Source organism: Leptosomus discolor, chromosome 20, assembly GCF_034619465.1.
Source record: "Leptosomus discolor isolate bLepDis1 chromosome 20, bLepDis1.hap2, whole genome shotgun sequence".
NCBI lineage: Eukaryota > Metazoa > Chordata > Aves > Leptosomiformes > Leptosomidae > Leptosomus > Leptosomus discolor.
In genome coordinates this window covers 3,074,849-3,099,577 of record NC_141410.1, presented here as the reverse complement: position 1 = coordinate 3,099,577, position 24,729 = coordinate 3,074,849, and the positions used below count along the sequence as shown (strand labels likewise).

Below are 24,729 nucleotides of genomic sequence, written 5' to 3'. Positions count from 1 at the left end.
CACCCCCCGCGGGCGGTCACGGCAGGCCCGGGGGCTGTGCGGGGGCAGCGGGGGGCTGCGGCCCTGCCGCCGCGGAGCACAATTAACAGGAGACGCTAATGAGGGGGGAACCCGGCGAGGCGGGACCGGTCACTGCCGGCGCTGCTCCCTGCTCCCCACGGGTCACCCTGGTGCTTGGCTGCACCCTCCTTCCCCTCGCAGTCCCCACTGCCGTTGATCCCTAAAGCCCCCCGCTTCCCCCAGCTGCAGGGTCCCTCCGGGGACCCCCTCTGCTCGCCTTCCTCCTCCTCCTCCTCCTGGAGTCCGCCAAGGGCGGGGGGGGGGGGGGAGTGGCGGCGCTCTGGCCATGGTGCGCCGCTCTCGGTGGTAGCGCGGTCACGTGAGGGGCGGCGCAGGCGCAGTGGGCGCCCGGCGGGGATGTCCCGCAAGCAGGCGGGCAAGGCCCGGCCTGCTGCCGGCGGCAGGAAGGCGCGGCGGGCCCGGCAGCCCCCCGGCGGACCGGCTCCCAGCGCCGCGCCGGGCGGCGGGGGCCTCGCCAGGCAGCTCCGGGCTCTCGGCCTCAAGCTGCGGGAGGTGCCGGGCGATGGGTGAGCGCCGCGCCGGGTTCCCCGGCACTTCCAAGGCCTCCTGCCCCCGGGGGCTGGGGGCTTTCTTCTCCCCCGGCGGGTGAGGAGCCTGTGCTCCGCAGGGCTGAGCGCTTTTCGCTCGGGGTTGAGCGGGGCTGGTGCTCCGCAGGGGTGGGGGTTAGCCCGCAGGCATCAGGGGGCTCTGCGCTGTGGCTGTGTGGGGCCTGTGTGCCCCGGGGCTGAGGGCTCTGCTAGTCCCAGGCCTGACCCCCAGCGGGCCTGGGCTGCCGAGCAGAGCACAGGAAGGTCCGTAAGCCTTGAGTGAAAGGGACGTTAGACCTGCCTGCTGAGAAATTGCTCGGTAGATCCTTGGCTTGTCCTTGGTTGCATTATGTCATTTGTCTCGGTGTCAGTTTAAGGCATTTTGGCCCAGCGCTCTTACCACCCCGACTTACCCTGTCGGAACTGATGACATGTTCACTCAAACCCCTGTGTTCTGACCAGCAATTCTGATAATCTCAGCAGCCATTTGAAGCACAGGGAGTAGGTGCTGCTTCGCATTCATATCCTTGTTGAACTGCTTGGGCAGAAAGAGCACAGCTCTTTTCCTTTCCTGTGATCATTGTATTCTTTCTGCTGCTGCACCTGCACCACTGATTTAACGGTGTACCTGTTGGCTGCCTTTCAGACACGCTGACTTGTGGTTTCTCTTTCGGTAGCAATTGTTTGTTTCGGGCCCTGGGTGACCAGCTCGAGGGGCACTCGCGGAACCACCTCAGACATCGCCAGGAAACGGTGGATTACATGATAAAGCAGCGGGAGGATTTTGAGCCTTTTGTGGAGGACGATGTGCCCTTTGAGAAACACGGTATGATCTCTGGAGGATGCTAATGGAAGGGGTTAGTGTGTGATGTGTTTAGGTCTTGTTTGAGCACCTTCTTACTGAACAGTTCCTCATCCCAGAACGATGTCAGGGATCCTCTCTTTAGAAACAGAGAGTTTACATCTCTCTCTGTTGTGTTTCTGTAGAGACATGAGCTATTAAAGCTGTATTGTATTTGTCTTGGAAATTTAGGAGAAACTTGGAGAAGGAAAGAGAGGCAAAAAAAGGCAAGGAGTAAAAAATTTGGTGTTTTCAAAAGACACTTGCAAAAATTGCCTAGCTCTCTGTGAATGCTGGTGAGCATTGAGTGGCTGATTTCTTTGGGTGTCTTTTTCTCCTTGACGCTTGCTATTTCATGGTGGTAACCCAGGGGAAGATCCAAAGCAGCCTGATACAGCCTTTGTTCTAACAGCTTTGAGGATGTGCCAAGTACCGTGCAGGTGACACATGGAAGTGGTTTGGTCATTTAGTGTGTGGCACTCGTCCTTCCGAGCTAACACAGAGCTGACAGCCTTGCATAACCTAGGGTGTACTGCCTTTTTCAGATGTTCCTGTGGTTGTTTAACACACCTTAACTTCTGTTGCTGCCAAGTTCTCGCCTCAGCAGTCGCTGTTCACAGTTGGGATTTCCTTTCCAGAATTTCTTGAGCTTGCGTTGAAATTTTTGTACTCGCTATATCCCTGCAGTGCTTTTGGAATTGTCAGAAACCAGGTTTCCAACTCTTCTGAATGTTTTTTCCTTTAGTTACCAATTTGGCAAAGCCTGGCACCTTTGCTGGCAACGATGCTATTGTGGCCTTTGCAAGGAACAATCAAATGAATGTGGTTATTCATCAGCTTAATGCTCCGCTGTGGCAGGTGAGAAACAAAACTTCTATACTTTGGCCTGATTTTTAGCTGATGAATACAAATAGTGTTGAAACTTCCTGATCTGTTGGAGGAGAGCAGTCAGTGGCCGTAGTTAGCTGGGCATAGTGTAGAGCTGTGCTGGCTCTTTCAGCCTTGGGGAAAACACTCCAGATTTCAGCGAGGAGCAGGGGGAATGAAAGCAAGCAGTGAATGCCTGAAAGTATGTGCAGACAGAGCAGCATGTTTTGGTTTAAGCTACTGGCTTCATTGGTGTGTTACTCTCTCCTGAAGATCAGGCTACGCATGAGGTGACTTTTCTGATAGGAATTTGAGCCAGATTTAAGGAAACCTCTACGCTAAGGTTCAGGAATATGGAAGTGAAGGTATAGCAGGGCAGTCCCTGTGGGGCATTGGAATGGAGCCCCATCAGTTCTGCCTGGGGTTGGGAGTGAGAAGGTTTCTGACAGTTGGAGGACTGAGGTTCTGGACTGGACAGAAGAGGGAAGGAGGTTTACAACCTTAAGGCTGTTTAATCAGCTTCTGGAAAGGACTGTGGTACGGTTTCCTCTGACAGCGGGGCGCTGGAACAAGGGATCCATCAGGTCCCGCTGCTGTCTTACTTGTTGTTTTTCTGTGCCAAATCCACACTGGAACGGGTCCACACTCGATCTCTGCCTGTTCATTGAGCAAGTGAGAACCCGTATGCAAGTCAGGATTGTTTCTGGCCCCGGTGTGCAGACAGAACCGGTGAAGTATAGGTTAAACACGGCAACAAAGATAAAAGACCAGATGAAAGCTGTCAGTGGTGTCCTAAATACATTTGAAACGGTGTCAGGTGAGCTCCTGAACCCAAACAAGTTTAATCTTTTCATTTATACGGCAGCCGCAGGCAGTAAGACGGCCAACCGAAACACTCCACAGCCTGACTGGTGGGAGGGTAGAGGCAGTGACCCTGCAGGAGGGGTCGTGGTGGTGCTGTTCATGTTTTGTTACTGTCTTGAACCAGATACCTCAGTGTACTTAACTCTTAGCTATATTTTTTTATATCCTCTTGAAAACTTTAAAAACCTTCCCCCCCCCCCCCCCCCCATTCATTGACCTTTCCAGGGTTGTAAATGCAGAGTTTGTGATGAGGTTCTGTTTTCCCTGAGTGCAGCCTTGTTAGCGAAGGGTTCCCTCAGGCTCTTGAGAACGGTGTAGGCAGAGCTGTGAATTGTTGTAAGGAGTCTCCTGCCTGCGCAGAGGATATGTCAGGACAGGAAAGCACGTAGGGCGTCCCAACGTGCTGACAACGTTAGCGAGCTGCTGGGCTCGACTGACCCGGGGCAGCCTTTCTTCTTAATTTTCTATACTTTGACGTACTTTTTTTCCCCCTCCCTCTTTCTGCTTTGGAGCCCCAGCGAAATTTTAGGAAGATTAGATTGCAAGATGCTTAAAGCAGATGGTGTGAGTATCTCCTTTGGTCCCAGCTCTAAAGCAGGTGGTGAGTTGTCCTTTCCTTTTAAGAGAACCATTTGTATCCCCTGCAGCGAAGCTGGAAAAATGCGAGCAGAAGTGTTCAGGATCTCCAGCTGTTTCTCAAGCTCTGGCCTGATCAAAAGCTCTCTGGAGGTGGGCAGCTCCGCGTGGACTTCTTGGGGCTCTAAACACCCGTTACCTTTTTTGCTCATGACTCTAAATGTAGAGCTCCCAGTTGGCTCAGATGTACAGGTTATTTTCTTGGCTTTTGGAATAACTGCTTACCTTTTTTCAGTGCTTTTGCCTTGTTTTATCTGCAGCTACCTTTTACTTACAGTTCCAGTGGATTGTGGAAAGAGCACGCAAAACCAGGCTTCACTACCGAGACCTAATTGGCTAATTTTCAGAATAATCTTTCAAGAGCTTTTGGGTTCGTTTTGTACCTATTGATTGGTTAAATTTGGGAGAAACCTAAATGTTAGATACCTTTTGGCTCTGGCAGAGGAGAAATGCTGAAAACCAATCTTATGGACTCCCACCATGTTGTGTAACTTAATAGGGTAAAAGGCAGGAGTTAAGTATAACCAGGTGTTGAGTTGGAACTTAAAGGTGAGCAAGTGTAAAAGAGATGAATGGAGAATTTCTGTTGCGAAATCTGAAGTCATTAGGGCAACACAGGCCGCAGACGTGGTTGAAAGGTGACTTGGTGTATGTTCTGTGAGTTGATTCCAAGACGTGAAAGGGTTGGGAAACTCTGGAGCCCTTAAAGCAAACGTTTCTTGTCGCTTGCTCGCTGACATCTCCTCCAGGAAAGCTGTCAGATCTTTGAACTCTGGCTTCACAGGTAAGCAAAGGAGATCTGCAAAGGCAGTGTGATTTTCTGCGTTCCTTGCCAGAGTTGGAATGCTGCGTAGCTTTTAGCGAATAGTTGGAGACGCTGATGGTCGGGGCAGGAGTTGTCCCTGATTCAGGACAGGTAGTGCTTGGAGTGGGAATTTGCTATGGAAACTGTTGTACTTGGTGCTGACAAAGCAGTGGAACGTTTGGTTGTTGACAGTGCTCCTGAATGGGGTGGATGTGTTCTCATGGTTTGGGTTTATTTCTATTAATCTTTCTTTTAAAAACACAACGTAGGCACTTTGGATGCGAACTGTTGAACCAGCATCTTGTGCCAGCTGCGGAACAAAACGTACTCTGGGTGACTGTTCTGCTGTGGACGTAACTTGAGCGGGCTCTTTTTTTCCCTCATGTTTGAGGGGAAGAGGGATTGTGCACTGAATGGGAGCTGTCACTGGAATTGGGTCTGGGAAGATGATCAGAAAACTCACAGCTCCTGTGGGAAGTTTAGCAAATAGTTTTGAGCTTTCCACTGAAATATTTTCATACCATGTTTTGTTTGTTAGGATGTGACTGACCCACCGTTGTGCGTCTGGTTTTCAAACACGCTCCTTGAGGCAGCAGCTCTGTGTTGCTGTAGGCACATCTGGATTATTAGGTCAACTCTTCCTGGTTAAAGGTGCTTCAGTAGCTACGTGCTTTGCTTCCCATCACAGTGTTTGTCATTGCTTCAGAAAAATAATACTTTGAAAAACACGATGCTGAAGTTGGTTCCAGATCCTCATTTGCAGTTTCTTTGCTTCGTTTAGATTCGGGGCACGGACAAAAACAACGCGAGGGAGCTCCATATCGCGTATCGTTATGGAGAGCACTACGACAGCGTGAGGAGAATCAGTGACGATTCTGAAGCTCCAGCTTATCTTCAGATGGAGGTTGGTTAAGACCTGAGCCAGCTGTGGGTGATAAATAAAACAGACGAGTGTTGCCGGTTGATTTCCTTTCTCATTTGCATTGATACTGAGAAAAGAGTTTGGTCCCTGTGTCTTGCTGGGGACAGAAAAGCCCCTGAGGTCGTTGTGACTAGTGCTGCCTGCGCCCTTGAGACTGGCTGTGAAGTGTTTAAGTTACTGGGCTGGAAACCAGTCCCCAGTCTGATGCTGGGATGTGGGCTGTGAGTGTCTTGAAGCAACCCCATCTCAATGACACACGCGTGCACCTCAAATGCAGAAACGAAGGGAAGGGAGGAAGGAGCTGGAAATGCAGCAGCTGACACAAGAGTCCTCTCTCTTCATATCTCACTTTTTCATGTTCAGGAGTGAGCTGTGCTGTCCCTGGGGTTCTCTGCCCACAGCTGTGTGATGTGTGGCGTTGTGAAAGAAATTAAGCCCGCACTTCAAAAGCCGGTGACCCTTTATTGGTGAGCGTGACCTTGTAGTACGGGAGAGCTCGCTCAGTAGCGTAGGAGTCGTGGGAAACGGTGTCAGTGATGATGGAAGTTACACAATTTCCAAGATGCTTTAACACAGGATATTTCTGAGAAAAGTGTGCCGTAGTAATTGCATTTATGATGATGTCAGATATTTTCTTTTTTTTTTTTACTGTATGTGACGAAATGGCCGCATGGGCTTGTGCGATCCGCTGGGCTCTGCTTTTCTGGCAGATGCTTTGCAAAAATGGTTCGAATAAGGAGGAGGGAGTGAAGCCTCAGAAGGTTGACTCTGGAGATGAGATTGAAGTGGAAGTGGAAGATGCTGTACAAAAAGTGTATAACGCAACTGGGTGCTCAGTAAGTGTTGAGTGCGTCTTTGTGCTTAATGTTCAAACCTTCTTGATGCACGGAAGGAGCCTTGACAAAAATTCTAAAAAATACTCGTCTTGGACAAGTTCAGCACCGCAGCCATAAATCAGGATGCATTGCAGCCTAGACTCAGCCCTTAAATGCAGGTGAAATATGTACTCCGTGTGGATACCTAATAATTTTGGAAGGCCTGCCTTGCAGCCTCTGAGAAAATGTCTCCGGAATTCTGTAAGATTTGCAGTCCTTTGGAGATGTCTGTAGCTGAACATCCCGAATGACTAGAGAGTCTGTGACCCCTCGCTGCTGTCACTGGGTAGCCTGGGCGGTTCCTGCGGATTGCTGCTCGCACTGCGCCAGGGCGCGGAACAGAGCAGGCCGAGAGTGAAGCAGTTACGCTGAAACAGCGTGTTCATTTTTCCTGATGTCTTCAAGATGTTGAGATTTTTCTCCCTCACCTTTTTCAGAAATAGAATACAGGCCCATAGGAAAGCAGACAGCAGCCCCCTCTCCGCGGTGCTGGTGGCTCTTGAATGAGTGTGTGCCGGTGGTTTGAGCTCTCTTCAGTGGTATCTCTCTCCTCTTGTGGACAGGATGCGGATTTAGTAAGCCGGATTCTGGAAGTGGAAGACTATGACGTAGAATCAGCAATATTTGCCCTCATTCAAGTAAATGAAGCGGAAAGAACCGGTGAGTACCTGGAGGTTGTCACCTGGTACTTCAGACCGCTGCCTGTTGGTGTTGGCTGCAAACAGCAGCTCGGCGGGGACGGCAGCTTGCTGTTGGCTCTGCTGCCGCCTCAGCCTTTCTGTGCTCGGGGGGGCGATTAGCGAGGGCAAGTTCGACCCAGCTTCCAAAAAAACCCACTCCTCCAGAAATTCTGGAAGAAGGAATTGGCTGGCAGTGAGACAGCTTCTGGGTAGAGCGTGTCACCTCTGTCGTTGGTAGGTCCTGAGGAGCAGCGTGATCCCCAGAGCGAGGACCGGGAGTCGTGTAGCAGAACTCTGCGGGAAGAAAACGGAAGCGATTCAAGAACCTGTGGACATCAGAGCTCACGTCAAGGTGAAACAGAAAACAGCAAAGGACGGGCTAGATCCGGTGGAGAGAATCGAGCTAGCCGAAACCCAAAGGTGCGTGAAGGTGGTTTGGCAGGTTTGCTCAGCCTTTAACGATTAGGGGAATGCTAAGGATTGCTTAATGAGCAACTGTCTTCTCCTTGGAATTAAAAAGAGCTTCCGCCTACTGGATTTTGTTGCTGCTACAGCAGCGACTTCTCTGATACAAACACTTAATAGTGACATGTGGCACTCGTCCCGAAATGACACACAATAAAGTCCTGATAAGTAGTTTGGAGTAAACATTGTCTGGCAGCTGCTGTGATACCTGCCTGTCTCCTTTCCAGTGTGTTATTCTTCCTCAGCAGAGCAGAGCACGTGTGTGTTTGACTTTGTGTGTTCATCCTTCCCTTTCAGGGAAAACAGAAGAAGGATCAGCAGCGGCTAAACAAGAAGAAGCGGCAGGAAGAAAGGCACCGACAGAAGGTCTTGGCCAGCCAGGGTAACTGCGCAGGTAGCAGCAGGAGGGAGACGGACTCAAACAGCCGTGTCACCTTGGTGAAGGCCATGGCAGCTCTGAACATATGACTGAACGTGTGCCGAGGGCTCCGGTGAGAAAAGCAAATAAAACCGATGAAGACAAAATTCCCTTAAGCAATATCTGAGCACCCACTGTTACCTTAAAATCCGTTTCTCCGGAAAGCTCTAAGCCCACATGAACTCCCTGTTTCTTCGGCTGTGGGGCGAGCAGTTGCTGGGTAATTCTGCGTCGACCTGTGTGTGAGAAGAGTTTGAACTTAACAGAATGTAGAGACTTGGGTTTATAATTTTGGAGTTAAATGAAGGTGAGAACCTTTCCTTCACACAGCAGTCTCAGGTTTGCTCTGCAATCTCTTGATGTGCTTAGATGACTTTTTTTTTAATAGCAACTTTTTACTTGGTTTTGCTTGGAGGAGCTTTATTTTACCTTGCTGTCAGGGAAAGCTTAACAGTTCTCAACTCAGGAACGTATTTTGGGTTTTTTTTTCTATTTAAATTTAAACAAAGTGAACAGAATCCCAGAATCCTTTCCAAAGCAGAATGTGTCAGCCAACAGTGTATCAAACACTACATTCCTCTCTTCTTTCCCGTGCAAGGATGCAGTGATCAGTTTTAATCCAAGTAGAACTGCTTGTGTTGCCCTAGGCTGTTTCAGAGGTCATTAATACATGAAGGGAGAACGGCATTGCTGCATCCATGCTTGCTTCTTGCTCAGGTTTGAGATCAGCTCGTTTGCTAGCTGTGGAGTTACTAAAGAAATAGAAGTGACACCAGTGGTGTCACTCGTGAGCCAGCAGAGCCAATTAATCTGATCCAGGGAAGTCTAATGAAGTTGTAAAGCGCAACGTGAGCGGGTGTGAGATTCCCGTTGAGTGTTGTTACGTGGACATCTGGAATCTCATTGCCTTTGCCATACTCTGGAGCTTTTGGGCTACTCCAGGCCTTTAGCCCAAGCCAGGAACTTGATAGTTGTTTGTCTCCAAATGAGATTCGTGTAGCCAAAGGATTAAGAGTCCTGGGAACAAGCTTCCAAGTAGCAGCCATCAGTGGGAACCCTGCCTGCTTCACTCTTCGTTAATCAATCTTTTTCCAGGGTAGGATTTTTTTTGTCTTAAATTCCTCTTCGGTGAGGTCACCAAGTACCGCAGAATGTACAGCTTGAGTCCCCTGGTGCTGTTCACTGTAGGTTGTGAATTTGGACTGAAGCGGAAGGACGGTGGGACTTGGCCCTCGATTTGGGGCTCGCAGCGTTTCAGCTGTGCTCAGGGTTTTGGACTTGTATCCAGCACTAAGCTCGAAGAAAGCACGTGTGCACTTACACACACGGTGGGTAACAGGAGGCGCCTCATCAGCCAGGGCAGAGGTTTTTGGAAAGTAAGGAACGTTGCTTTGAAAAAACTCTGTGTTCTTTGAAGTTTCCAAATTGGCACGGAAATATAACTGCCTGAACTGCCAAGATCTGGGCTCGTACTTGTGTGTGTGCCCTGCTACTGTTTGTCAAGAGCATTTGAAGAATAAAAAGAAAGGAGCTCTGCTTTCGCTGCTCGTGCTGTAGGAGAACTGGCTTTAATGCTGGTGAAGACATTTCCTTTGGCTCCTGTAATGAGCTTGGTCAGGATAAAAAGTTACAGAGAGCAGCTCTGACGCTTTGTGGTGGGACATGGTGCCTGGCAAGTGCAGCAGTGCTGCTCGAGGTGCCGGTGGTCGGCCTGGGTGTAACTGCTGCAGAGGGAGGTCAGGAGGATTTCATAGGTAGGAAGAGCACGGATGAGCCTTGAACTCACAGTGCTGCTCTTAAAGTGAAAAGTGACTTTGGGAAGTGCCATTGGATACCAGCTTTGGATAGCCTGTTGTTAGCAGCGTGGCTTCCTGGAATTCTTTTTCCCCAGAACAGTCGCTTTTACAGTAGTGGAAAGAGTGGCAAGCTGTAGCATAGTGGGGAGAAGGTGCAGGTCGCTTCACCGGTGTGGTGAGCTGAAGATGAGCATAGCAAGGCAGTTCAGGGAAACGTCTCACCTTTGTTTTGCCGGGCTGTATTTTGATTTGAAAGGTGGGTAAGTTGTGCCAGTTTGAAAAGAGAATAAGCATGCACGGTTTGTACGCTACCAGTAAGGTGTTTGATCTTAATGAATTGCTTTTTTGTCTTCCTGAGCCAGAGCTGATAAGAGGATTATTGTTGCTTCGAGGCTGTGAAGGGTGCTGTCCTATATCCAGCTGAGCCTCTCCTGTGGGTGTGGTGGGACCTGCAAAACCCAGCCTCATCCAGCACAGACGGACAGGCCTGCAACAGCACCGCATCTTCCATAGCAGAGAGAGGGGCTGGCCTGCAGCCTGGCACCTGTAACCAAATCTGTGGCTGAAAAGCCTTTCGTTTCCAAGTGTAATACGACTAAACCAAACCCTTAATGGGCCGGGCTCTAAGTCTTGTTAGACCAGTCAAATTTTTTTTAATTTTATTTTTTTAACCGGGATAGCTTTGTACCCGCACAAAGATTTTTGTATCCAAAGATGTTAAAACTTTCGTCTGTTGTAGATTTTTCCTTTAGCTGGTGAAATTTCCACTGGCCTTTACAATGTGTATTTTTTTCTGGTGAATCCTTATGCAACACTCGTGAGAAACATCATGATTCATCGCTGGTGTTTATTCTTTGGTGGAGCTTCACTGTGCTTTGTCCTGTGCGGTCATAGGACAACAAGCACTGGGCGGTCCCGTGGCATTTGGGGGGGATTAGTGTTTGGTACAGCCTGCCAGCTGACATCTTGGAGGGTCACAAGTGGGCAGAGGGCCAGGGCTTTGGCTGCTGCTGGACCAGCAGGGTTGCTGTCAGCCTCTCAAAGGTATGTGTAGAAAGCTGCTTCCCCTGCCCCCTGTCTGCCTTCCCCTGACTTATTTTTCCCAAATCCTGACCCTGCAGTAAGGAGTTCGGTTGAACTGGACGTTTTAAGCACTTAGCCAGGGTTTGTCTGCTGTCCGTAAGCACGTCTTGGCCTTACGACGTGTAGGAGGGCTTTTCTGCTTGTGCTGCTCGGGTGCTGGAGTACCTGCTCCTCCTCGGAGGGCTGCCTTTGCTTTGCCGAATGGCTTCGCCTCGCCTGCAGTGCCTGAACAGCAGCAGAAGTCACGTCAGCCCTGGTAGCTGCAGCTGCAGTGCCCTCAGATTCCTTTTCTGGTGGAGTCTTGCAACCACACCAGAGTTTTCTCCTCCTTCCCCCGACGGACTCCCAGCAGAGCACCTGCTGCTGTTACCAAACCTCTGGTTTTCGGATGCTGAGTGCAATAAAAGTTGCAACGATGTGTGTGTGGAGTTGTGCGTACGGGGCGCGCTGTGGGTTAAGGTAAAACTTCCAGATTAATTTAACGGCTCTGCACAAGCCGAACCCTTCCTGGGGCGGCATCCGGCTGCTGGGGCGTACGTTCACCTGCCGGCCTGCCTGAGCTTCGGCGGCTGGGCTGAACCTGGGGGAAGTTGGGTCATTCTCTGTGGCTGTATAAAACTGAGATGGCTTTTGCTCGTGTTGAGCTGTTTGCAGGCACAAACCTTAGAGGGCAGCATCGGCTGCATCAGCTCTCTCATCCCAAAGCCCTTGAGTGGCACCAGAAAAGGAGTAAAAGGAGAAAGGAGTGTCTTGGAGTGACAAAGGTGCCACGTTTGCTTGTAGGAAGGGTGAGGAAGGGGTCGGGATGTTGCTCGTGATGAAATGCTTAAGGGAGCAGGAGCCCCCGATGATGAAGTGAAACTCAAAAGAAAATACCCTTAAAGCACCTTTATTTGACACCCCTCCTGCTCTGAAGGTGTGCAAAGCACGTGGCCGAGATGGCATGGAAACAGGAGGTGCCTCCGTGGGGGCCGGGGTGCGAGGGGCAGCTGGCCCTGGCGCATTGGGGCCGATTGCAGATGGGCTGCAGTGGTGGTGAGGGACGAGAGGGCCGCAGGGAGCTGCGGCGTGAGGAGACCTGCCCAGCCGGCTCCAGCCCTGCGAGGACTCGCTGGAGACGAGGTTCAAGAAAGAGCCACCCCAAACCCCGGAGACCCCCACCACCGCGCTCCCCACGGCTTTAGTGAGTATTAATTGCTTAAATAGTCGTTAGGAGCCGGATGGGCTGTGTTGTGGCCAAGTTCCCTGAGGGCAGCGGGGGTTGGAGCCTGGTTTGGGGTCAGAGCACAGCAGCCCTGTGGATTTATATTTCTTATTTCTGTGGATTTTTGTTTTTCTCCAAAGCTCTTTAAGATTTACCCGTTGGCTGCTCAAACTTCTGGTAAATGCTTTTTAAGAAAAAGATGCCAAATTGCACGTGCCTGAAGATTTACTTCAGAAAATCAGCTACGAAGCTCCTTGCTGTTTCCTACCCCTTCCACCCCATGAACACTCAGACGCACTTTAGAAATTGCCTTTGAAAATGAATTTTTATTTGGAGGGAATCCATTGGTTTTGTGGTTGGAGTGGGCTTTCTTGGTGCACCAGCTCCAGGGAAAGGCACCGGACACCTTTTTGGTGCCGCAAGGCCTTGCTGTGCCCTGCCGGGCCATGGGGAAGGCAAAACCCCCATGACTTAGACTGAGGTTTTGAGCCCGGCGTGTCTAGCAGGAGGGAGTTGGGCCAGAGCACAGCAAGTTGGGGTAATGCTTGTAAGCGAGGCGGTAGGTCCTGGCTGTCCTTTGGAAGCACTCTGCCGCCCGCCTGTCGCACTCGCAGCTCCCCTTTTGGCACCAAGTCCCAGATTCTGGAAGAAAATTTGCAGGGGATGGAGTCAGGCGAAGGATGCGGGAGTCGGGGGGTGTCTTTTGGACCATCCCCGCGGCATACGCAGCCCCTCGCGCCGAATTTGGGCTGTCTCGGGTAGTCTTCCTCCTACCTCTGGTGCGTGGAGCTGCCTGGCTAGGAACCACACGTGGCCCTGGAGGGGCCGTTTGATTTATTTTTATCTGCCTGTGTATGTGTTGATGCTTGTTTTGATCACAGGGAAGTGCTTTGTTTCGATCCGCTCTCCATGAAACGGCCACGTTTGCTCTGGGGAAATCGGGGCGGCAATGACAGGTCCCCAGCCCAGATGCGAGGGTCACCTCAAAGCCTCTGTAGTTGGGCAAGCCCCCTCCTTTGGGATGTCTCCCGGCTCTAAACTTACACCGTAGACCTAGCAAATAAATGTTTGCCCTATTCCTGGCACTTTTCCCTCATTTCCACCTGCTTCCTAGCAAGGGATTTCCAAGCCAAGATGGTCTAAAGGGCATCTCGGAAGAGAGATCCCCCAAAAGCGTGGGTGGTTGTGCCTTCCTGCTCGAGGCTTTGACCCCGCGCTGTCTCTTACCGCAGATTATCTGGCTTCCCCGGGTGAAGTATTTGTACGTGACCAGTTTGGGACTGCAGCGAGAGGATGACATCTTCGTGTAGCAGCAGTCGTGGGCATGGCAGCACCTGGGAGCACGAGAGTCGTGGTCAGGGCAGGACGGGGAGCGGCGAGGATGACGCTACGGTGGTGAACATCTGGGGGTGCACAGCCCCCCCCCCCCCCCCACAAGCGTCTCGTGTTTGTGCCCGGGTGAGGTGCAGGGCCGTGCTGCTCAGCGTCGCCCTTTCCCTCGAGGGCTGCAGGAGCAAGGGAGGGCGACGCCGTTCTGGCATCGTCAGCCCAGCTCCCGAATTGCTTTCCCATCTCTGTGCTGCGGCGACTTCGGGGAACACCTCATGGCCGCTTTCAGCGGGTGGTCGCCGCGTCCCCGTTTCTGCCGAACAAAGGCAGGAGAAATGCCGACCCACACCGTTCCCGTCGGCTACTGAGAACTTTTAAAGAGGTGGTAAGGAGGAGCAACGATTTCTGCATGGCTACCTCAGCTCCGGGAGCAGGAGCGAGCGTTCCCCTCGCTGTACCCAGGGCGGGGGCGGCGAGCAGAGCCTGAGGCACCCGCTCCGCCTTCCCCGGGTCCCAACTTACCAGTCAGTCGCGTCCAGCGGCTGTTTGGATCCCCCCAAGCCGCAGTAGCAGCCGTAACCGTTGTAGTACAGCGGCGACTTCCCCGTCTGGTGCTTAATCATTGAACCAAACTGAATCACGTTGCAGCCGGCGGGGGCCAGCCCTGCAACTGGAGACGGGGCTTTAGGAGCTTCGGGGATAAACAACCTCCCAGCCCACCTCCCCGTAGCAAAACCCTCCCCGACTTCAAGGGTAGAAATTGCGAGCAGCGGGCTTCCCCCACCGCCTCGTGCGGCGGGGTGAGAGCTGGCGCGGGCGGTACTCACAGCAGAGGAGCAGCAAGAAGAGCTTCATGTCCAGCGGTGGCAGCTCCGGGGTTTGGATGAGCCCCAGGCGCCGCCGGTCGCACCTTTTATGGGCACCATGTACCCACCTGGCGGGGCCCCTCCACCCAAAGCGGGCAAATATTGACAATCCTCACCCTATCGGTTCCGCTACGTGTGCGAGCCTCTCTCGGCGCTGCCGGAGGCCCCGGCTGCGGGATGCCCTACGCTGGGGGAAGGTGGTGGCGCAGACCCCCCTGGGCCACGTGGCGATGTCGGGACCAGCCAACGTTGTGTTTTGTATCGTGGTTATGAGCGCAGCGGGCTGCAACGGTCTGGTACAATTAGGTGCTCCCTAACTGTACCTGAAACTCCTGCTGCCTGGATCGTAGCTGCCCTGGAAGGTACTGGAATTACCGGAGAAGGATTGTGGCCAAAATGGAAAAAATGCTGACCAAAGTCAAACACCTCGCGATCCTCAGCGAGACCCTCTGAGCTCTCCGGGATCGCAGCGGGCTGTGACCCTGTATCTCCCCCTGAGCTGGGACACTTCTCGGCGTAGATTTCACGAGGATTTCGAAGAGTAGGTTTCATGGGGATTTCCAAGATCTTCCAGTGATAGATGTCAACGAAGAAGAAGGGTTCAAAGATTGTCTGCTGATGAAGGAGAAGAGCAAGTAATTCACTACAATTAGATTTCTATACAAATAGAATGAGGTTTCAAACATCATTAGGTACCAATAATTTACTACAATTTGCAAAGAGAGAAAAATCTTGATTATAGGTTAACCTCTCTATCTGTGTGTCATTTGATTTGGGAAACTTTTCATGAGTCTCGTGTGAACCTGGCCGTTTTCAAATCTTAAAGTCGCTGTGTTGGTTCTGGCAGATTTTATTCGCTCACTCTGATAGTTGGCTGAGCATTGTTAAAAACCGTACAGCCTAATCTGGTGATTTACCCTAACAGTGCTAATAAATCTTAAACTGCTGCTGCCTCCAAGTTGTGTAGCACCCTTAATCACTCGTTTCACTACAGATCAGCGTAGTTGCCAGGATCCTAGATCAGCACCCACGACAGGGAGCCCTTTGCAGGGGAGGTTTCGGTCGACTGGGATGAGTGGGGCAGACTGGGGTCGAGCCTGTGCACGGCTGTGGGTATCTCAGCCTCCCCAAACAAGATCGAGGGCGAACGGGAACGACTTTGTTCCCGCATGACTGTTGGTTTCCTGATGCCTCGGTTAGAAAACGCCATTCTGTGTCTTAACTGTTTCCATCGTGGCTTACCTGGGCAGGGAGAAAACGCAGCCGGTGCAAAGCTCCTGACTGACCAAAGCGGGTGAGATGCAGCGCCGTGAGCCGGGGCAGGTCCTCCAGGACGGGCTGCGGCTGCAGGTACGGCTGAGCAAAGGCCCCGAAAAGCCGGTTTTCCTGTCAGCAGGAGCTTCTCGGTGCCCAGATGCTCCTTGTGTTTGGGGATGCTCCATCGCTTTCCCCGTGTGTGCTGGGCATAGTCTTGCTCTCGGAGCAGGCGATGCTCACGGTCGTTGCACGAGGTGTCTGGTTTGTGCAGAAGCAAAATAAAGCAAGCAGAGGGGCAAGGAAAAAAAAAAAAGCGAGGGGTGTATAACACAAGGGTGAAAAAAGAGGATGGTTATGTCGTTGGCTTGGAGAGAATCTCTAATTAAACAAGTGACGCCGAACAATCACTTCAGCAGTTTTCTTCTGGCAGAGGTTGCAGGTGCGCCGTGCTCTGCACCCCTCTGCGGGGAAACCCGGCACGGGCAGGCAACGAGCCAGGGCGAGGAAATCACCCTTCATCGCTCACAGGGAAACTGAGGCAGGGAACAAGGATGTGGCTTGCGTGGAAGTTGGAGAGATGGTGAGAAAAGGGAACTCGGGTCAGCACCTCAGCAAAACCTCTTCCCCTGGCTGGCACATGCCGTTTGCCTCGTCAGCTCTCTGGGCCAATTTAAATAGATGGCGGCGAGTTCATTAGCTGAGCTGAGGCGTGCCACAATCCAAGATTTTCTGAATCCCGTTTTTGTCACTGGGGAATACGGTATATTTTTGTGCACCAAAGCGGCTGAGCTTCCGGGTGCAAGACCCTTCGCCCCAGCTCCTCTGCCCGCTGCAGGTTTGCCGTAGCCCTTCTCTCCAAATGTGAAGTCAGAACTGATCCCCTTGGGCCAAACGCCTCCTGGGAGGATGTGGATTTTGTTTCTCTTTCAGGGTGTGAAAAGCACAACTTTCACAGCCCGATTTATTGCAACGTACCGAGGGGGTGTAATATCTGAGCCAATACAGCAGCACTTGGAGCTCCCTAGGAGCAGAGCCGCACAGCCAGATGTGCAAGCAGAAAAATACATAGACGGTTAAAATTCACCCAGAATTCAAACAGGGAGGGTGTGTTTCAGCTCATCCTGACCTGGGCGATTGCCCCTCTCCCATCTTGGTGGGGATTTGATCCTTGATTTATGCCTTGCAAACAGCAGCTGTTGGGCGCAGGGCTGCCCGCGCCTTCCTCGCCTCCTGCCCCGGGACTAAATGCTGCCGGACGAGGAGGGTGGTAGAGCTGGATGCCTGGATCCTAGCTGGGAGGAGCGTTGCCTGGTTAGATCTCCTGGTGCCTTTGACTTCAGCTTTGGGGCGAGCCAGGGTGGGAATTACAGCTGCCCCCCGCCCTGGGAAACAGCATTTCATTGCTGTTTCTGTGGCTTATATTTAATTGCTGAGCCCCACGGGGGTTTGCAGCGCTGAGACCTCCCAGGGGGTCAACCCTGCTGAATTGGTCTGCGGGGCAGAAACCTGCGCCGTGGGGCTGCTGCGGTGGTTGGGGGGGGAAGCAGCCACTGCCTGAACTGCTTTTTCCTAGGGGATGTGCTCGGGGGTTGGTGCAGAATTGGGCCAAAACATTCTTTTCTGGTGAGAAATATGTTTTGCTCCACGCTGGGCATGAGCCAAGCTCCCGGCCACCCCGTCGCAGCAAAAGGTTGCCAGCACCCGGCCCTCCCGCAGCATCGCGTCTGCCCGCGGCCCTTTGCACCAGCTTTGGTTTCTCTATTGTGAATTTTCAGAGCCTGAAGGCTCGGGGCTAAGCTGGGGGGCGGATCAGGGTGCAGATGCCTGTCGGTGGGAGATGCATCGCCTCTCGAGTGTCCATTTTTCCTGGGTGTTTCGATGGGAAACCTAGCTAAGAGGTCTGCTTCTCCCCGCTGCCTGCAAGGGGTGGTCGCTGGGCTCAGCTGAGTCACGTCACACTGAGGACCGAGGTTTTGCGCTCTCTGGTTTTATTTTGGAGCAACAGAGGAGAATCTGCGGCGAAGCAAAAAGCAGAGGGAGCTGACAGGCTGCGCGGGGAGCGGGAGCCAAGGGGAAGCGAGTGTCAGCGGCGGGGCTCGCGCTGGTTTCCATCTCGCCCGGCGAGGCGCAGGTGTCCACCCCTCCCTTGTTTTTCTGTGCTGAAACTTTGCATCTGCGCTGCTCTCCCTCCTCGGATCCAGTGTACAATGACGCAGCTTCGCGAGAGGGTGGTTGTCCTCGCGTCAAAGCCAAAAAAGCCCCGAGGAGGCGACCTGCCAGGGTTGGGAAATGCTCCCAGCGCCGTCCCTTTGCTTATCAGCCTGGAGGTGGTTTTGCAAAGAGCCCTTTTGCTTCAACACCACCCGGCTCGTCCCCGGCACTTGCTGCGGCGCCGGAGCAGCCCCCGGCCACGCAGCTGGCAGAGCCTGGCTGCCCGCTCGCATCTGCAGGCACCTCGCTGGCACCACGTCCCGGACCCTGCAGGGATCGAAGAGAAAGCACGCCTGAGACCTCCTTTTTTGGGAAGAGCCCCGGGGTGCTGCCCCAAAAATGGGGGGGGGGGGGGGGGGAGTGTGCACCACAAAGGAGGGAGATGGTCTGGAGAGAGGCATCTCTCTGGGGACTCACTGCAGGTGGGGATTCCTGCCTGGGGCACCGAGAGGGGCTGGATGGGTCCCACGCGGCACCGCCGTGCAGCCAGCCTGGCGTAGCAGCAGGCGCGGAGCAGGCAGCACCTGCAGGGAGAAGAAGAGTCTGGCCTTGTCCGAAATGTGGCACCGGCTGCTTCTAACCTGCCCGAAACAGGCTCTGCAAGCCAGGTGGGAAGAGCCACCCACGGCTGCATCCTCCTCCTGCTCTAAATCACCCGGGAGCTGTTCTTCCCAGCCCCTTCCCATGCCAAGCCTCTTCTCTGCTTCCCCGCACAGCCCCTGCCCAGGTCCCAGAGCCCTTGTGCATCCTGGCATCGGGATCGCCCCTCTCCTCTGGTGCCATCCCGTTGACTTCAGGCAGTTGTTGGTGGCACGACCCTACTGACTACAGGGCTGGAGTTCGGGGTGGGCACTGCCTCACTTTCCCCCCTTCCCTAAAACCTGTTCCATTTCTGCTGCTGCCCATCGCCCCAAAGCTTCAGAGGGTGCTGCTGGGGTTGCCCACAAGCCCCGGGGTTACCCTGGGGCCAGCATTAGCCATCCCAGGTCCAGCATTAGCCCTCCCTGGCAGCGTTGCCTGTACCGGTCCACTGAAGCCCTTGACGTGCCCCATCCCGAGTAGCAGCCGTAGGCCGTCAGATTTCCCACGGTGCTTCCCTCGAGTCCTGGTGCAAACGTGCGTGGGAGCTTCCCACGAGCTGCGGGCACACCTAGAGTGACCAGAAAATGTGGGGTTTGCAAGCGATATGCAGAAACGAGGCCCGGGGCACCAGGGGGAAGAGGAAGGCTTTGCTGGGAGTCTCCCCGTGGAGGGCACGGGGGTTTGGGGATGCTCTCGGCATCAGCACGGGTCTGCGGCCTGGCTCCCATCCGTGGGTCGGGGAACAGCTGCACTTACTGCAGGCGAAGAGCACCGCCAGCATCAGCAGGACCCTCATCTTCCTCTCACCCAGGCCTGGGAGGAGAAACAGAGGGCAGACTCAGGCAGGTGGCGTGGAAATCTTGTCCCTCTGACATCAGGTCAAATCGCCCCAAAATTTGGAGGGAGGAAGGCAGCCGGGCCCCCTTGCCTCTGTGTTGCTGCAAACTCTTTGTGAAGCTGTCCCACCACCCCAGCGTCTCCCGCCGCCCGTCCCACCGCTTTTGGCACCCCGGGCGTCGCTTTGCAGCAGCAGCGCAGCTGTGCCCCTGCGGCTGCGACCGCCCAGCTGAGTTTTTAAGTAAAAGAATGACACTTTATCTGCCGTTGTGGAAACCAGCAGAAAGCAGCACACCCCCTGCCTCTTCCCAACATCCCCTCCCTGGATTTTTGGTCCTGCAGCAGCAACACAACCGCCCCATCGCAGCAGCGGGGCGAGGGTGGGAGTCGCTCACCGGGGGATCGCTCCGGCTCCGCTTCCTCGCTGCCAGCCCCTTCTCCCGGGGAGAGGCTGCCCTCCGTGTCCAGCCCGCGGGCTCTAAATAGGAAGCGCTGAAATGACTCGTCTGTCCCAAAAACACTTTATGCTACGCCCCTTCCCTCGTGGCCAAACCCCCCCCTCTCCCCGTGGGCTCCAGCCCGCAGTGACGCACGGGCCGAGACTGAGTTTTTGCGACCTTTGGGGAGGATGATGTTGAGTTTTTACGGGGATTTCTCTGCCCAGCAGCAGCTCACAGAGGACCGGGGTGGTTTAAGCACATGGTTTATTTTCACACTGGTTAAATTTACAGCAGCGCTAACGAGGTCCGTGCAGGCAGGGCTGTAGGGCGGTCCGGATGCAGAACCCACGTGCGTGCTCCGGCCCCGCACCCCGGCTCCCATCACCGGCACCAGTACTTGGGGTAGAAGCGGTAACGTTTGCTGTAGCTCCCGACGTTTCGCTTCAGGCAGAGCACCAGGCTGCGGTCGCACTCGCAGGAGAGCTGGGAGCACCAGGAGCTGCCTCCTGCAGGCAGAGGGGAGCCCAGGGTCAGCCGGGAGTTGGGGGGGTGACACCCCTTTTGCCGGGGTCCTACTTACCGCAGGAGGGGCTGCCGCGGTGCCAGTCGTAGCGGTAGCCCTGCATCTTGGCGTCGCAGCGGTAGCTCCGGAGGCTGCCGTAGCAGGCGTCATGCAGCTGGCAGCATCTGCGCGGCAGCTCGAAGATTTGGGGGCTGGGGATTTTTTTTTTTTTCCCCCTCTACCCGCCCCCCTCCGAATTTGAAACTCTGCAAGGATGTGTTCGGGCAGGGAGATATTTAAAGGGGTGCTTACCTGTCCGTGGCGTCCTTGGGCTGCCCCTTGCCCCCCAAGCCGCAGTAGCAGCCGTAGGTGGAGTAATGCAGCAAGGCGTTTTTCCCCGTCGCCTTCGTGATCATCTTGTGCAGCTCCCAAAGGCTCCCGTGAGCTGGGGACAAGCCTGGGGAGCAGGAATCAGTGGGGCTCACGCTGATGCCCACCTCCCCAGCAGCATCCCCACACCCCTTCAGCCCCCAAGTTGGTACCAGGCTGGTGATGTCTTAAAAAAGAGTGGGTGCAACAGAGAGGGAACTTATTCCCAGCTCGGTGCGGAGCTGTTGCGTTGGGAGAGGTGGTGATGGGGAAAGGTTAAGAAATCACCAGCCTGGTCCAAATTTCCATGGATAGGGCTGCACGGAGAGCCGTGGGGCTGCTGCGAGCGAGGCCGCTTACCCGAAGCCAACAGCACAGCGACGGCGAGGAGAGAGTTCATCTTCTCAACAGCCCTGGGAAAGGAAACCAAAGCATTTCCCCATTGTATCAACCACTTTCTTTTTCACTTCGCCACCTCGTCCAGGGGCAGAGGTGTTCCCCACCTCTGGGGATTAGGGGAGATGAGGGGGGGCGAGGATGCGCCCGTCGCTTTGGCACAAAGCGCTGCCGTGTCGGGGGTGGGAAGCGATGGGAATCAGGTGGCGGAGGGATGGGAAAAAGCAAAATGAAGGGAAAGGAAGAAAAGTTGGAGGAATGATCAGGCCTGGAGGGCTGCACCCCCCCGCGCTGCCTCTGGGCTGGCATCTCAGGTAACTTCTTTGCTCCTGCTTTCCTGGCACGGACCTCGCTCCCTGCAGTTGGTTAAAGGAGGGAAGGGAGGAAAAGCGTTCCTCCGTCCCCGCTCACCTCGGGCAAGCCGCTGCTTGCTTGCAGGTCGCTGCGGCTGGCAGGGCTTGCTTTATATAGTGTTTGCTCCCGGAGCTCATCGGATGCTCATTTTGCCCAAATCTTGCCGAGTGGGCTTTTCTGCAAAGGAGAAGGTGCCGTCCTTCCCCTTTACAGGAATGCAAGAAATCCCCCCCCACCCCGGCTCCGTACCCCCCGCATGGGGGCCTGCGCCGAGTGGGATGAGCTGGCAAAGCAGCGTCATTTCCAGCCCGAGGAGGAAGCCAGCGCTCTCTGTCCCTGGCTGGAGATGCCCAAGGGCCTTTTTCTCTGCCCTCCCCAGCACCACGGTGCTGGGCTGGGGGGGAAATGGTAGCCCTGATTCAGGTTCTGCACCCCGGCAGCTGCGAACGAAGCGGGGTTGGGGCTTTCGAGGGGCCGTACGGTTTGGGAACTGCCCCTCTGTCACGCTGCGAAGGTGATTCAGGGCGAGTTCCCGGTTCTTTGGGAAAAGGATATGGGCAACAATGAAAGCATCTGTAAATGTGCAGGTCCCAGAAACACGGCGCTGCGCAGGTACTGGGTGATGAAACGCTCACCCTCCGTGAGAGGAGAACGAAGCAAAAATGGATGTTTTGGGATGAGTGAATGCAAGTTCCCTTTAGTTCTCTCCGTATGAATTTTCCACCTCCTCGTTGCAGCCCCTGTGCAGAACTCGTCCCTTATGGAGAAACCGTTTAGGCACCATCTTAACTGCCCTCCTAAATGAGTGTCTGCCTTGGGATGGACGAGGCCTGAAACCTTCCCTCCTCTGCAGATTTTTCATCCTTAATTTTGGCCACCATTTTACAGCAATTAAGTGTCACAGGAGGGTCTCAAATCATCTCCCACATTTTCCCACTTCCATAATTCCTGTAAAAACACCTTTTGGCCGTATCTCATCTGCCCCTTAATGGACCGTTTTGTTTTAGCTCCGAGAGTGAGTTCAGCTAGTGGGAAGGAGTGTTGGGACCCAGCTGCCATCAGGGCTCGCCCCTGGGGAATTGTTTTGTTGACAAACCCCAGGGAGTTTTAGGTGGTATTTATTTGTCCCCATTTCTCGATGCAAAGTGCCCCTCTGCAGCCGGGGCTCCAGCAGCAGCAATATTGCTCCGCAGTGGGATAGCCCAGTGAATTGCAGCTGCTGTCGGACTTTTGGCTTTTTTTTTTCAGGCCCATAGAAATATTGAGGTGTCAGGCAGACGGTGTGGCTAAGGGGTGAGAAGCAAAAGTGCTCCCCAAACTTGGCAGCCCCAGATGCCACCGTTGCAGTGGCTCTTACAAAAAAAAAAAACCACCAGGGAGAATCATTTTGAATACCTTTTATTTGATTATCTTTGCTGGGAAATGAAATCAAGAGAGCATAGAGAGGAGGAAGGGATAAAAAAATGGAAGCTGACGTGTCTTTCTGGAAACTCGAGGATCTCCATCCGTAACGTGTCCTCACCCTGAGCATCACCTTGCAGGGAGCCGTGCTGGCTCCGGCTCCATTCAGCCCCCACATCAGGCTTTTCTTGCCGTAGCACCAGGGAAAGCCAGTCAAACCTGGGTGCAGATTTCCCCTCCTCAGCACTGGAGCTTACTTCCTCGGCATTTCAGCTTGAAATAGAAGCGGTAAGACTCATTGTAGGCGTGCAAGGTGCTCGCGAAGCACGAAGCCACCGCCTTGTCGCACAGGCAGGTCTCTCTCTTGCACCAGCTCTGCTCGTTACCTGCAGCGGGGGGGGAAACACGGTGCTCTGCGGTGGCTTTTCTGGCTGGCGTCAGCGACGGGGTCCCCTCGGGGCACCCCCGATGCCTGGAGCTGCCTGGGAGAAGCGCATGAAGACGCGTGTCCCGGTGCTCGCCCTCTCCAGCCCGCCCCCATCCCTTGCAGTGCCCATGTATTTATCGTACGACAGGGCATCAGGCTGGTTTCACGCCCGGGGGGATGCCCTGCTGGGTACCACGACCTGGGGTGTTGTGGGGAGCAGTGGTGCGTCCCCACCTCTGCGGGACGTGTTCCCCCCCCCCGGCTCGGTGGTACTCACTGCAGACGATGTCTCCATCGGCAGCGTTGAAGTCGTAGGGGGTTATGAGGGGCCTGCACTTGCTCTCTCTCAGCCTCCTGTAGCAGCAGTCGTGGGCTTGGCAGCACCTGCGGGGGACACCACGTCAAAGCGCTGCCCCCAAACCCTCCCTCACCGCGCTTGGGAGGTAAAGGAAGGTCCAGCCTCCAATTTAAGGTGACCGTGAGGAGGGGATGACAAGGCAGCAGCAAGATGTGGCTGGGGAGCGGTGTAAAACCCCCTCTCAGAGCACACCGGCGCCGGCAGGCTGCCAGCGAGGAGCTTCTCGGGGACCCCCATGCCCCCTGCACCCGGGCAGTGAGTGGTGATGTTTTGCCAGGCACTCACCGGTCGGTGGAGTCCACCGGGGTCCCTCTGCCCCCGATGCCGCAGAAGCACCCGTACCAGCTGTAGGAGAGCAGGGCGCTTCTCCCCGTGGCCGACTTGATCATCCGCTCCAGCTCCAAAACGCTGCCGTGCGCCGGCAGCAGCCCTGCGGAGGGGCAGAGGGACGGGATGGGGCCAGCGCGGAGCGAGGGGGCAGGCGGCATTCCCCACGCCTCGCACCGGGCAGAGGGATTCAATAAGTCCGGCGGTGCTGGAAATACGTGCTTTCAGGGACAGGAACCATAAGAAGCCTCCAAAACCCAAAAAATCCCTCTGGATTACGGCTGGTTTCTGCAGCTACCTGCCCCGGTCTGGCAGAAGACATTACTGCTCCCTGTACGGGCTGTGCCACGCTCGCATCCTGCAACCGGCGATGCCACACGGCTGGGATCAGCCCGGGGCTTGGCACAGGCAGGAAAGCAGGTGACAGCAGGCTCCAGGGCCTCTTAAAATAAACGTGGACCAGAGCATCCCAAAACCTCACCGTCACAAAGACCTCCAGGACTACAGCCGTGCCACACGGAGCATTAGAGAGAAACTGCGAAATTTAAACAAAAAATCCTGAACCGTGCCCAAAGCCTCGGGGTTTGTACATCTTTTTTGCCACACGGCCGAGATCCCAGCCTGGATCCCAGCACTTACCGGCAGCCAAGAGCACGGCAAAGAGGAGATTCTTCATCCTGGGGCTGGCCCTGGAGGAGGAAACCACAACGGCAGGCGATGAGCAGGACAGATGCTGTCTCCGCGCCCAGGCCGAGTGCACGGAGCTGGTCGGCTGCGCCCCGGCAGCACCGCACGGTGACATCAGCGTCACCGCGGATACACGGCGTTGCGAAGGAATCACCGTGCCCGGGTGCACCCAGCTTTTTTTGAGGGGTGGGGTGGCTTTTGACTCCGGTTTCGGGACGCGGCGCTTGGCAGGGGTGTGTACGGCGACACGGCTGTTGTCCTGCCCCGGGGCTGGCGGAGGAGCTCAGCGCCTGCAGCCACCCGCCACCACCCGGCTGACGAA

At 54.5% G+C, this 24,729-nt stretch overlaps 4 protein-coding genes across 6 annotated transcripts; 1 reads left to right on the top strand and 3 right to left on the bottom strand.

Annotated features, from left to right (window-relative positions):
• The first annotated feature begins 417 nt into the window (after positions 1-417).
• Positions 418-11,280, top strand: OTUD3 (OTU deubiquitinase 3). Of its 3 annotated transcripts, none has more exons than XM_086475992.1 (9): positions 418-587; positions 1,286-1,434; positions 2,195-2,307; positions 5,403-5,525; positions 6,254-6,379; positions 6,982-7,078; positions 7,337-7,522; positions 7,653-7,654; positions 7,861-11,280. In XM_086475992.1, exons 1-9 carry the CDS (start codon positions 418-420, stop codon positions 8,029-8,031), a joined length of 1,137 nt encoding a protein of 378 aa, XP_086332118.1. In that variant the 3' UTR covers positions 8,032-11,280. The 3 variants fall into 3 exon arrangements, with proteins under 3 accessions (XP_086332118.1, XP_086332119.1, XP_086332116.1); XM_086475993.1 differs by lacking the exon at positions 7,653-7,654 and adding an exon at positions 7,817-7,821 and having other exon boundaries at positions 7,337-7,528; positions 7,873-11,280; XM_086475990.1 differs by lacking the exon at positions 7,653-7,654 and having other exon boundaries at positions 7,337-7,518.
• A 1,283-nt stretch (positions 11,281-12,563) lies between these two features.
• On the bottom strand, positions 12,564-24,396 carry LOC104343277 (uncharacterized). Its single transcript, XM_086476322.1, has 12 exons — positions 24,360-24,396; positions 23,679-23,823; positions 23,299-23,419; positions 22,866-22,983; positions 22,683-22,795; positions 15,502-15,615; positions 14,635-14,871; positions 14,376-14,446; positions 14,221-14,327; positions 13,916-14,063; positions 13,292-13,398; positions 12,564-12,706 (listed from the first exon to the last, which is right to left on the bottom strand). The coding sequence occupies exons 1-12, from the start codon at positions 24,394-24,396 to the stop codon at positions 12,564-12,566; spliced, it is 1,461 nt and encodes a 486-aa protein (XP_086332448.1).
• On the bottom strand, positions 17,870-19,105 carry LOC147414052 (basic phospholipase A2 Bbil-TX-like). Its single transcript, XM_086476295.1, has 4 exons — positions 19,066-19,105; positions 18,751-18,877; positions 18,145-18,251; positions 17,870-17,994 (listed from the first exon to the last, which is right to left on the bottom strand). Exons 1-4 carry the CDS (start codon positions 19,103-19,105, stop codon positions 17,870-17,872), a joined length of 399 nt encoding a protein of 132 aa, XP_086332421.1.
• Positions 19,968-20,881, bottom strand: LOC104343278 (basic phospholipase A2 homolog blK-PLA2-like). Its single transcript, XM_086476296.1, has 4 exons — positions 20,818-20,881; positions 20,401-20,545; positions 20,167-20,273; positions 19,968-20,092 (listed from the first exon to the last, which is right to left on the bottom strand). Exons 1-4 carry the CDS (start codon positions 20,855-20,857, stop codon positions 19,968-19,970), a joined length of 417 nt encoding a protein of 138 aa, XP_086332422.1. The 5' UTR covers positions 20,858-20,881.
• Positions 24,397-24,729: the final 333 nt, after the last annotated feature.

Coding starts and splice junctions, on each gene's coding strand:
- OTUD3 (XM_086475992.1), top strand. CDS start 418: ATGTCCCGCAAGCAGGCGGGCAAGGCCCGGCCTGCTGCCGGCGGCAGG. Junction 1,435..2,194: donor TGTGCCCTTTGAGAAACACG/GTATGATCTCTG, acceptor TTTTTCCTTTAG/TTACCAATTTGGCAAAGCCT. Junction 6,380..6,981: donor ATAACGCAACTGGGTGCTCA/GTAAGTGTTGAG, acceptor TCTTGTGGACAG/GATGCGGATTTAGTAAGCCG.
- LOC147414052 (XM_086476295.1), bottom strand. CDS start 19,105: ATGAGGGTCCTGCTGATGCTGGCGGTGCTCTTCGCCTGCA. Junction 18,252..18,750: donor TCAAGGGCTTCAGTGGACCG/GTACAGGCAACG, acceptor TTCTCCCTGCAG/GTGCTGCCTGCTCCGCGCCT. Junction 17,995..18,144: donor GGCAGGAATCCCCACCTGCA/GTGAGTCCCCAG, acceptor CGATCCCTGCAG/GGTCCGGGACGTGGTGCCAG.
- LOC104343278 (XM_086476296.1), bottom strand. CDS start 20,857: ATGAACTCTCTCCTCGCCGTCGCTGTGCTGTTGGCTTCGG. Junction 20,546..20,817: donor CGCTGTGCTGTTGGCTTCGG/GTAAGCGGCCTC, acceptor CCTGCTCCCCAG/GCTTGTCCCCAGCTCACGGG. Junction 20,093..20,166: donor CCGCGGCAGCCCCTCCTGCG/GTAAGTAGGACC, acceptor CTCTGCCTGCAG/GAGGCAGCTCCTGGTGCTCC.
- LOC104343277 (XM_086476322.1), bottom strand. CDS start 24,396: ATGAAGAATCTCCTCTTTGCCGTGCTCTTGGCTGCCG. Junction 23,420..23,678: donor CCGGTGGACTCCACCGACCG/GTGAGTGCCTGG, acceptor TGTCCCCCGCAG/GTGCTGCCAAGCCCACGACT. Junction 22,796..22,865: donor CAAGCTGAAATGCCGAGGAA/GTAAGCTCCAGT, acceptor TGCTACGGCAAG/AAAAGCCTGATGTGGGGGCT.